The 12,064-nt window shown below is 42.3% G+C and overlaps 2 protein-coding genes across 2 annotated transcripts in view; one reads left to right on the plus strand and one right to left on the minus strand.

The window, feature by feature from the left end:
- LOC103672062 (olfactory receptor 10J3-like) overlaps positions 1-8,701 on the minus strand; it is a 143,243-nt gene extending 134,542 nt beyond the window's left edge. Inside the window, exon 1 of the mRNA XM_008700716.2 lies at positions 7,455-8,701. Within this exon, the coding sequence (XP_008698938.2) occupies positions 7,455-7,959 (505 nt within the window). The 5' untranslated portion in view covers positions 7,960-8,701. The remainder of the gene's footprint in view (positions 1-7,454) is intronic.
- Positions 1-12,064, plus strand: part of LOC103672059 (putative olfactory receptor 10J6) — a 122,560-nt gene that overhangs the window by 46,390 nt on the left and 64,106 nt on the right. The window lies entirely within an intron of this gene.

Genomic DNA, 12,064 nt, shown 5'->3' on the forward strand with positions numbered 1-12,064 from the left:
TTTTATCTATTATACCCAATAACTCACTTGAAGAACTTTTCTTCCTGTCCCAGCATCCTTGAGCTCCACTGGTCTTCGTTCCCATGGGGAAGATATTCCCACCAGGGAATAAAAAGATGGGGCTGTCACCTGGCCATTTGCAGCCCCATGTTGCCTGAACCAACAGGCAAGGTCATTACAACTCATTCATTACATTAAATTCGCACGTTCAAAGTACTCTGATTTCTGTCTCTTGAATGGACCACAACGGATACTCCTCTACGCTTATTCCATCCATAACCTTCTATGCACAGCTGAATCTCACACGTTTTAGTATCTTACATTTTAATATCTTACGCATCTCAAAATATTTTCCAATTTCTATTATTCCTTAACCCACCAAGTTACCAGGCTGTGTTAATTTCTAAATGTTTATTTTTTCCTGATTTTTTTTTACTTATAATTGAATTCCATTATGGACAGAGAACATTGTTTGCAGGATGTTAATCCTTATAAATTGGTTTTACAACATATTGTGTGCTCTTGGTTCCATGTGCACTTGAAAGCGTATTGTTATTAGTTGGAATGTTCTAAAAATATCAAGAGATTCCGTTGATTAAAACTGAAACAGCTTTTTTTAATGCTTATTTTCTGTCTACTCAATTGCTAAGAGAAAAGTATTAAAACCTCCAACCAGAACTGTAGAGTTCTCTACCTAGTTTTTATTTTGGAGTTCCAGTATTAGAAGCATGCACGTTTAAGATTGTTGGGTCATATGGATGTCCTTTATCTTAATAAAATTTCCCTCTTTATAGTATTTTTGATACCTACTTTATCTGATATTAACTTTAAAGTGCAAATGAAATAATGAAACTTTTACATAAAATTGAAATAATTTCTACACTACCAGAAATGCTATAGGAAGTTCTGGAAGGTATAACCACTCCAGCATAGAGTTCATATGGTGTATCCTTACCCCTTTATTTTTTCAATGTATGTATTTCAAGTATCTCTCTTATAAATAGCATAGAGTTGTCTTGCTGGTTTTTATCCATTCTGACAATGTCTGCCTTTTTCTTTGACATGGTTAGTGTATTTAAGTTGAACATAATTATTGTTGGGTTTAAGTCTACTGTTTTGCTATGTTTTTAATTTGTCCCATTTGTTATTTGCTTCTCTGTCCCTCCCTTTATTCCTTCTTTTGTATTAAATATTTTGTATTCTAGTTTTCTCTACTACCTTCTTAGCTATACCTCATTGCTCTATTCACACGTGTGTTTTAAAATTTTTTTTAAAGATTTTACTCATTCATTTGAGAGAGAACGAGCATGCGTGTGCATTGGTGGGCACAAGCAGGGTGCAGAGGGAGCGGAAGCAGCAGACCTCCACTGAGCAGGGAGCCCAATGCAGGGCTCGATCCTAGGACCCCAAGATCATGGCCAGAGCCGAAGGCAGACGCTTAACCAACTGAGCCATCCAGGTGCCCCTTAACACATACATTCTTAACCTATCACAATCTAAGAGTTAAAATTGTACCACTTCTTGTTAAAGTCGTCTCAAGAGCATAGTCACATTTACCTTTAAGCTACAGTTGTATGTATGACATGTGCATACATTATAAGCCTCATATTTTTCTTTACATATATTCCTTAAAAATCATTCAGAGAAGGGGCGCCTGGGTGGCACAGCGGTTAAGTGTCTGCCTTCGGCTCAGGGCGTGATCCCGGCATTATAGGATCGAGCCCCACATCAGGCTCCTCCGCTATGAGCCTGCTTCTTCCTCTCCCACTCCCCCTGCTTGTGTTCCCTCTCTCGCTGGCTGTCTCTATCTCTGTCAAATAAATAAAATCTTAAAAAAAAGCATTCAGAGAAAAACAAGATATCATTTTATATTGACTCACTAATGGCCATTTCTAGTCCTCTCCATTCCTAGCTTGCATCTAGCGTCCTCTCCAACCTGGAGAACTCCTTTTAGCATGCTTGTAGTACATTATCTCAATGTTCACTTACATGAAAATATTTCACCTTTGTCTTTGAATGATACTTTTACTGGATATAGAATTCTGGCTTAACACTAAAAGTCTCATTTAATTGTTCACTGGTCTCCATTATTTTTAATTAGAAGTTATTGTTATTCCCGGATATGTAATAGGTTACTTCAATCTGATGACTTTCAAAAATTTTCCTTTATCTTTGGTTTTAAACATTTGACTCCTAAATACATAGATTTGATATTCTTTTCATTTATCCTGCTTGGGATTCATGGGGATTCTTGGATCTGTAAAAGTTTCTATTTCTAATTCGGGAAATTTTTTGCCAAAAGGTCTTCAAGTATTTGACACATTCTATTCTTCTTGAGGCTCCAAGTACATGGACGTTAGACACTTATACTGTTACATGAATCACTGAAACCTCATGTTGTCCGTTTTGTCTTCCTCATATTCTTGAATTTGTTGATCCATCTCCAATTTAATTGACTCTTCTACCAACTCCAATCTGCTATTGTGCAGATTAGTCTATTTCATTTCAAATAATTTTCACTATGAATTCAGTTTCTCCTTTATTACACCTAATTTCTTGACTGGCATTCCACATAGGTTTGTTCACTGTGAACATTTTCCTTGAAGTCATCGAACCTATATATACTAGCTGTCTTTAGGTCCTTGACCACTAATCTGGGTCATCTTAAATTTATATAGATTGCTTTTCTGTTGACGATGGGTCATACTTTTTTGTTCCCATGTTGAGCATTTTGTAACTGTGTAATAGACATGGTGGATGATCCATTATAGAAAATCTGGATTCATTAATCCTAGTGCACTTGCTATCTCTGAGTAGACGCAATGCTGGGAAGTCTCCCTAGAACAGTATTTGAACTCACCGAACTCACTCACTGTGACGTGTTCCTACCAGGACATACACAAATGAAGGTCACCAACTAGGTCATACCATTTTCTACTCTGTGGTTCCATGGCATTCTTGTACAGCCATTCTTGTACTAATCATTCTTTATCGAAATGGGTTGCAATTATTAGCTACTCAACGGCAAACCTCGGGTCTCGTTTCTGTATCCCTCGCGCCTAACCCAGTGCCTGATACTTAGAGCGGACAGGCATATCTGCTGATGTAACACACTGAATCTAAAAATTCAGAAATCCTACAATGCTCACACAAAACTCAAAATCCTGGAATATGTGGGTCATCTAATTCAGAAGCAAATGCTCTGTTATGAGCTCTGTTCTAAGTAAAGACGTCAGTGAACCATGAGATAAATTTAAGGGCCTCATAGTAAACATTTAAGGAAATATAGTCATGATCTTCAATAGGCTTTGTTGGCAAAAGGCAGAGAAAGAAATAGGACATTTCAGAAAGAGTCCATCGTGACTGAGTGAAATGAAGTTTTAGCACTCAAACATAAGGTTTACTCCTCATACCTTACTCCCTGGTAAGAATAAATTGTGTATGTGTACAGGGAGCAAGACCATGACATTCAGAATTAACAGATCTGCGAGGCTTACTTCAGTGTTAGTCCTCCAATGGTGTATGCGACCTCGGGAAAGTCACTTCGTTTACCCCCACTGTATTCATCTGAAAAATGGGGCAGTACTCTGTCCCTTACAGGAGTGCTGGGAAATTCGGATGAGGTCATGAATGGGAAAGACTGTCGTGAACTGTAAAGAGCTACGTAAGTATTAGGGATAGTTATTATGTAATACAAATAAGGCATTGCTGCTTATCACGGCATTCATCACATCTAAAACTCCCAAATATTCTCTCCCCCCAAAACACACACATGCATGCTCATACACACATGATCTCACATACTCACATGTAGACACTTCAGCAAGAGCACTAAACTGATGTGGAAACGTGCCCTTTTAAATGTCTTTGTACACGTTAAAGCAACATGTGTCACCTGCTCCCTGGCCACCTTGTGGCATCGTTTTTCTCTCCTGCTGACCCTCCTCCTCTCTCTCCTGAGACATTTGTACTAAGAATATGTTGGTTGTATTTACTGTTGGGAGAGCTGCAACTGTTTTCTCCTCTAATCCATCATGCACTGTAAGCAGGGAACGTGGCAGGATCTCAGGTGAAACTAGTTCTTCTCTAGGAGAAGCTACCAAGTCAACACTGAAAATTTCTGAAGTTTGAAGACTCCTAATAGCTGGTTTCATTTTTTTTTTTCTAAAAAGTTTTAATACACCTTAACTCCTGGTTTTGTGTCAAGCTCTCCATCACTTTTATGTCTGTTATTAACCTGGTTATAGCTAAGCCACACTAACCTAGTGCTAATCCAATTTCCTTCAAAAGGAGGATTTTTCTCTAGTCGAGTTTTAAGTGACTAACAACATCTATTAATGTCAATAGTTTATGAAACAAGAACCACTTGTAGGCAATCCCACCGTGGGGAAAAATAATTCCAAGTATGCTGTGCTGTCCTTTTCTCTGTTGGTTTACTTTAGGTGAGGGAAGTCTGTAAGGCAGATGGGGAATATGATAGATCTATCCCCAAAACCTGCAAATCCCTGGACAGGACCTTTATTTCATGGGTGTTCACACGGTCGTCTATCCAAAGATCCGTGGAGCACCTACTCCTCGCGGCCACTCTCTGACACGGCAGTGGGCATGCAGAGCTGGGTACCCACTGTCCGGACACTTGCCGCCTTTGCAGGCGCTCTCTGCTCAGGCTCCTCCCCTTCCCTCGATTGCCTCCCGGACTTCAACGGACCCACTGCCACAGAAAGTGAATCAAACATCTATGAATTCTTTCCTGGCCTTGACAGAGCTGATCGGTTCTTTGTGCACAACACCCCCGACCCCACACAAGAATCCTGCGCGCGTGCCGATAGCACGTTTTTGCACTTCATGCTATTTTGTCTTCCCCACTGAACTGTGAACAACATGAGACACGGTCCCTGCATTCCTCACGGTTGTGAACCTGGAACTAGTCAATGGCCTGACACAGTGCTTGAAAAAAATATAGATTGAATTAGTTATGGGTATTTTTCTGATGAAAGAAAGAGCTGAACAAAAAACTGAAGGAATAGAGGTATTTGCAGCATGCAAGAGAAAACAGCGGGAGTAGAGCGATGCTGTAGAATGATGGTAAGGACGATGAAAAGAGCTGGCTGGCTGACATGGCGCTGAGCGTTACAATTACGGGTGCCTGCAATAAAAGGAGTCACTGCTCGAGTCATCCTACCGGGCGGCCCTGTGGCCACCCAGGCCTACGCACCCTTGTACTGTTCGCCGCACATCCCTTGTAAGGGCAGCTTCCTCCCTTGAACCGGAAGTCATGCCAAGTAGGAGGAGAGGAGCGCTCACCTGTCTGTGAGGTGGGAGGGGAGCGGCAGGACGGATGTGTAAAAACTTAGGGATTTGGAGGGAAGGGATGGAAAAAGGCAAGAAAACTCAGTAAAGATGACCACATGGGCCTCGTGTTAGCCATCCACCATCCTCTTCCCTCAGCCTCCCAGCTAAGCTGCTCTGACTCCATTTCCCCCAACTTCAGTAGCAGTGCCAACACGGGCAAAAATGGACAGGGTCAAAGAGTGCTTTTTTTGGGGAGAGTTTAAGAAAATCGCGGAAGCAAAGGATCTATAAAAAAGGGACGTTAGATCTTGTGTCATTTCTGCTAGGATTTCAGGGAAGAAATGGTTACACCAGAGAAAATTTTCTGTAAGAGTATGAAGGAAAAGGCACATTCACCTTTGTACTCCTGATAGAATAATTTCAGAAAGTTCACACGCCCTCTGAGGTCGATCCAAGCACTCCTTACAGGACGAGGCCACCTCTTCTAGAGGGAGAGCTGGTGCTGCTGGTCAGCTGACATCAGCTATTACAGCACCCGACTGTGACCGCCTGCCACAGGGGACACTGGGCAAGACCCCCCCGGCCTTCGGCTGGTGACCCCCTCACAGAGGGATCTGTAGAACAGAAAATCACAGCTCACCTAGAAGAGGCTTCGGCGCCATTTCTGTGGTACAGAGCAGAAAAACACAAGTGGAAATTAAGGGACAGGAGCCGACCCGGGGACGGAATAGCTAGGAGGAGCAGGACTGTGTGAAAACAAAGGTTTCCGTGTCTGTGTCAGCGTCCTCCAGCTCAGTCTCAGGAGAGAGAAATTCTGACGGGAAGGTCTATACAAATATTCCAACGACCCGCTCACGGGGGGTATACAAGAGCGTAGCGTGGTTACGCTTGTTTTGATATAAACCCAGGAGAAGTATGAAGGCTTCACCGTTTACTGAGAAGGGAGTTCAACGGCTTCTGCTTCAGACGCTAGAATCGGTACAGCCAATACCTGCCTACCAACCTCAGATCCACTGCAGCTGCGGCAGACTGGAAATCTAAAAAGCCCCCGGAGGTTGGAAAACCATCTTTATGAAAAACGTAGCCGGATAAAACACAGTGACAGAAATGCCGCCAGTACGTTCTCTCCCTGCCTAGCTTCTAGGGAATAAGGGTTTCCGCCTTGATTGCACAGAAGGAGGGATACACATAGAAATGAACACGATTGAAGGAGCTCACACAGGTGGATAATGAAGTGAGTTTTGTTAAAGCTGTTCATTTTTCAATCGGCAAGAATTAAGGAAGTCCTTTCGGAAATGATCACTACGGGGCAAGTGACTGAACTCCTGAGGGTGAAAGCCATCACGGGCTGTCTCTGCTGCTTCTTTTCCTAAGACCCTGCCCACATCTGTCCCGACAGCCGCCTCGTCACATCTTACCAGACAGGTCAAGGACTTGACTGACAGGAGCCAGGTGAAGTGGGGGCCAGAAGAGGTTCCCAAACCCAAGTCCCGAGGCAAACAAACGAGTAATCCTCATCTGGCTTGGAAGGATTCCCGTATCTAAGGAACGATATTCCCTAGAGCATAAAGCTGCTTTCTGCCTTATCCCTAGAGCATGAAAAAGAAAAGCGTTTCTACTCTTTGACCTTACTCTCGAGAAGCGCTGTGTTTGATGAACTTGTGTGTTGGGGCACGTTTGTGAGCAGACACACATTACACTGGGCCAAAGGTCTCCTGACAAAGTGATTCAATCTGTTGAGAAATGTTTTTTGCCCACAGCTCTGCGTAGGGCATCCTTGACCTCCTTGTTCCTCAGACTGTAAACAACAGGGTTCAGCAAGGGAGTGATGATGGTGTAAGTCACAGAGAGAAGAAGGTCTTTTTCAATGGAGTTCTCGGACTTGGGCTTGAGGTAGGCAATGGAGGCGCAGCCATAGTGGACGATGACCACCGTGAGGTGGGAGGTGCAGGTGGCGAAGGCCTTCTTCCGGCCCTCAGTGGAGGCAATTTTGAGAATGGTGGAGATGATGAAGACATAGGAGATGAAGATCAAGCTCACAGGGATCAGGATCACAAATGAACTGACACCATAGTTGATCATCTCATTGATAGTGGTGTCAGTGCAAGAGAGTTTCATGACTGGGTAAATGTCACAGAAGAAGTGCTCCACCACAGTGCCACAGAAGGGCAAACTGAACATGGCTGCCACATGGAGAACTGCCATAACCAGGCCAGTGCCGAAGGACCCACTTACCAACATGACGCACACGCCTTTGCTCATGAGGACTGTGTACCTCAGGGGGTTGCAGATGGCCACGTAGCGGTCATAGCCCATTGCTGTGAGCAAGAAACAATTATTGGTGGCCAAAAGGACAAAAAAGAACATCTGACTTGCACAGCCTGCCAAGGAGATGGGCTGGTTATGGAAAAGGAGACCGGAAAGCATTCGTGGGACACTGACCAGTGTGTACACAGTCTCAGAACTGGCCAGCATGCTCAGGAAGAAGTACATGGGAGTGTGCAGATGATGGTCAACACGGATGATGGTCACAATGACAACATTACCAGCTAGAGTTAAAATGTAGATGGTAAGGAAAACCACAAAGAGCGTTATCTGGTGCTTTCCAAAGACAGAGAATCCCAGGAAGATGAATTCCGTCACTTCTGTGAAGTTCTTTCTCTGCATTCTCCTAGATCAGTGTCTGAAAGCAACAAAGGAAGTCATCAAGGAGGACATTTCCATCAGCAACTGGACTTCACAAGAAGGGACAAGGATAGCCAAAGTGAGAGATGGGTGCAGTCCCTTTATGACCAGCCAGCTCAGGCTCGGGGTCCTTGCACATGAAGAGAACTACCAATGCCTCCACGGGGCTCACCCATGTGTACGTTATCACCATGGAGCCAACCGTTCCCCGTGCGTGGACAAGACTTCGGAATGAACGCTTACCTCACACGCATCATACTGTTGTGAGGGGAAGCAAACCGCGAGGAGGAAGTCCTGCTCTGCGTCCCTGCCGGTAATGACACCCACCACCTAGAACAAACTGTTAACAAGGTGAGGTACAGGTCACGAAACCAGAGAGAGGAGTGTTCCAGCAGGAATGCTATGGCGGAATGGAGGAGTCTAGAAAGAGGAACTTCGAGAAGTGGTTACTGGATTTGGTGAGAGTCACCAAGGCCTTTTATATGGTATTTCATTCCGTTGAGTTCTGAACCTAGAAACCTCATTTCAGAGAGCTAATACGGTCCAAACAGGTCATCGGACCCTCAAAGCGGACCTCCTGCCACAATCACTCCACTGTTTACCCCAGTGCCACTGAAGGGCTCTCCTCTGCTGACTCCAGTCATCCTTTTCTAAGAGGTGGAGTCAGGAAGAGAGAATTGTGATGAGAAGACATTGCTTTATCTCCACTGCAACAGGGAAGTGTTAGAATAAGTCAAGGCACAGATAAGATATGTAGGCACCAGAGTTGAGACAAGAGGAAGGAGTCTGCTTGCTGCTTCCAGCTAAACTGTTTTTTTTTTAAATCTGGTGCACACTGGATTTGAAATAATGTCGAGAAACAGTTCACTAGTCCCCTTTATCAAAAGGAACACCCATCCTATGCAGAGAGCATGCAGCTGATCCCGTGGGTCTCACCGTGACCATTCCACTGTTCTCCCGCTTTTCCTTTTCATACTTACTGAAACAGACTTCCTCTCCCACCCTCCCCAATTCCCCAAAATCTGGCTTCATCATGTTCACTTCCATCAAACTGTTCTCTCAAATGTCACCAGAGTCTCCATGGCTAAAACTGTCAGACTTCGCTTTTCGTCTTTTGACATTTCTAAACACTCTACCTCCCGGAAACCTTCTCTGACCTTGGTTTCCATGACACTACGCTAGCTCTCTTAGTGCTTCGTTATCATCCTTCATGAGTCTGCTCACTTTGTCCACAGCATGATTGTAAACACTCTTCTATGCTTAATACTTGGTCCCTGCTTTTCTCTCCACACTGTCCCCCAATGTTCTTCTGTTTTTATTTCCATGTTGATTGCTCCCAAATCTCTCTTTCCATCAATCTTCCCCCGCCCCCAAGTCTACAACCTCCCCTGGACTTTTCTGTGGGTCTTGCAAACAATTTTTGTAATATCAAAAGCAAATGAAACATCTACCCTTCCGATATTCAGAAAAAGTTCTCCATCTCTATTTTTCCAACTTCCTCAGTGACCACACCATCATTCCAGTCTATTAGGGTCAGCATTTTAGGTCTAGATCTATTCAACATGACATTCAGTGAAACTCTTCCATAAACAAGGTCTCAAGTCTGTCCCCGTTTCTGGATTCACAATGATTCAACATAAGATTAGGATACCAAAATCCTCTAGCTGGGATAATAAAAAACATCCCTATTCCAAAATTCATATGGAAATGCACAGAACCAAGAATGCCAAAACAACGTCAAAAAAGAACAAAGGACTTGTACTACTTCATTTGGAGACCACAGTAAAAAAGGCGGCAAGGTATTTATATCAGACATAGCTCAACGGAACAAAAACAGTCCAAAAAAGAATCGCACGTATACAGTCGATTGATTTTTGATGAAGTTCTAAGAGATCTCAATGATAGTATTTTCAACAAACGTTGCTGCAACTGGATATATGGGGGGGGACCCCAAACCTTACCTCAGGCCATACACACAAAATCGTTTGAAATGAGCCAAAGACCTACATATAAAAGCTGAAACTAAAAATTATGGACAAAACTGATAAAATCTTCACAACCTTGGAATGATCGAGAATATTAGATATAAAAAAAAGCATACACCCTAAGTCATAAATTTAACTTCATCAAAACTAAAGTTCCTATTCTTCAAAAGATATTGTTAGAAAAATGAGGAAAGCCACAGATTGGGAGAAAATATTCACAATAGATATGTCTAAGCTTGTATTCAGAATATATACAGAATTCTTACAGTACTATGACAGTTTTTAAGTTGGAAAAATATTTGGACATTTCACAAAAGATATACAAATGGTTGAAAAGCACATGAAAGATGTTTAGTATCATATCATTAGCCATGAGAGAAATGAAAAATAAAACCGTAAGATACCACTACATACCCACTCATGTGGCTAAAATTTAAAGTTTAACACCTAATATTGGCAAGGAGGTAAAGGAACTGGAACCGCTAAGCATTGGGAGTGGTGATGCAGAATGGTATAACCAACTTGTACAACAGTTTGGCAAGTTTTCAGAAAGGTAATTATATACTAATCTCATGACTCAATGATTTTCCTAAATATTTACACAAGAATTAAAACGTGTGTCCACACAATGTCCACATCTGTGTACAGACATGTTCATGGAATGTCCTTAGCAACGTCATTCCTAGAAGCCCAAAGCTGGAAACGCAAATGTTTAGGGTAGATCCAGATGATGAAATACTCAAGCATAAAGGGCACAGATTACCAATACGAACAAAACAGGGCTGGATCTTAACAGTGAATCACAGAAGGCGGAGAGAAAAGTGTACATTCAGTACAATCCCATTTATATGAAACTCTAGAAAATGTTAATCTATAGAGCAAGGAAACAATTCAGTGGTTGCCAGAATTGTTAGGGAATTGACCGCGAAAGAACACCAGGGAAATATTTGGAATAAAGGAAATATTGATCATGGTGCTAGTTATAAGATGTATAAATTCATCAACACTCAAAATGTATACTTAAAATTGTTGTATTTTATTACATTATATTGTGTAGCATGGTATTGTATCATATTAGGTAATACTGTAATGTTTTATACCTCAAAGTTCATTCTTAAAAAGATTCTCAGACACAACTTAGACTCTATCCCTGCTGATCTGTCACCGCTAGACCCACAATTCTTTAGGGGCTCATTAGAACCTAAGAAACACGGGAATTGTCTGGGGCTTGGGATCTCCAGAAACTGATCTGGAATCCTTCAACATCAAAACATGCAGTTTGGGGCAAATCACTTAAAATTATCCTTGGGATCAGCTCTGTGGTAAGCCGCGGCCACCCAATAATTAAAAAAAAAAAAAAAAAGTCAACACAGTGAAGAAAGCACTGTGATGATGAAAGATGAGACACACAGAAATCTATTTGCAGATCATCCTCTTGGGAAAATAAAAATAGTGCAACCGATGTTGTAGTCATGAAGATTATACTCCAAATAAGAGAGAAAAAAGTTCAAAGTTGCAAAGAGAATTGTATTTGTAAGGAAAGAAATTACTACAGATTTTGATACTTAACAACAAATCATCTGTTATTTAAATCTCAGTGAACCTGTTAGGGAANNNNAAAGAATTTTAGATCTGCAAGTTAGACCTATATCCTGAAAATTGATACTACATGTAAATTACTCTTGCAGAAAACAAACAAAACCCTATGGTCTCTTCTCCGGAGACCCTGAAACAAAAATTCTAAGATGCCAGGGATGGATAAAGGGACCTCTTTAAAAATCTGAGGCAGTGGAAGAAACACATTTGATCATAGGATGAGAGGAAAGAATCTACAAGGCTGAGCTTTTAGGACATGAGCCCAACTGGCCTAACTTTGTGGTTTCCCATCCCGGAACACCAGATCCCAGCCCAGGACAGATGCAGAAGCAAGTGGGACTAGAGCCTGCTCAAGGAGGACACACCGGCCTCCCCAACACCTCTCAAATCGAATCCGACAGCATCTCCAACAAAAAACCTGGTGTCTTTTCAAGAATGTGTTATCTTATAATTACCTCTCTCTCTCCAGGTGGGACTGTAGCTTAGAACACGTGGCGCATGACCTG

This window comes from Ursus maritimus, unplaced genomic scaffold (assembly GCF_017311325.1).
Source record: "Ursus maritimus isolate PB19 unplaced genomic scaffold, ASM1731132v1 scaffold_2, whole genome shotgun sequence".
Taxonomy (NCBI): domain Eukaryota; kingdom Metazoa; phylum Chordata; class Mammalia; order Carnivora; family Ursidae; genus Ursus; species Ursus maritimus.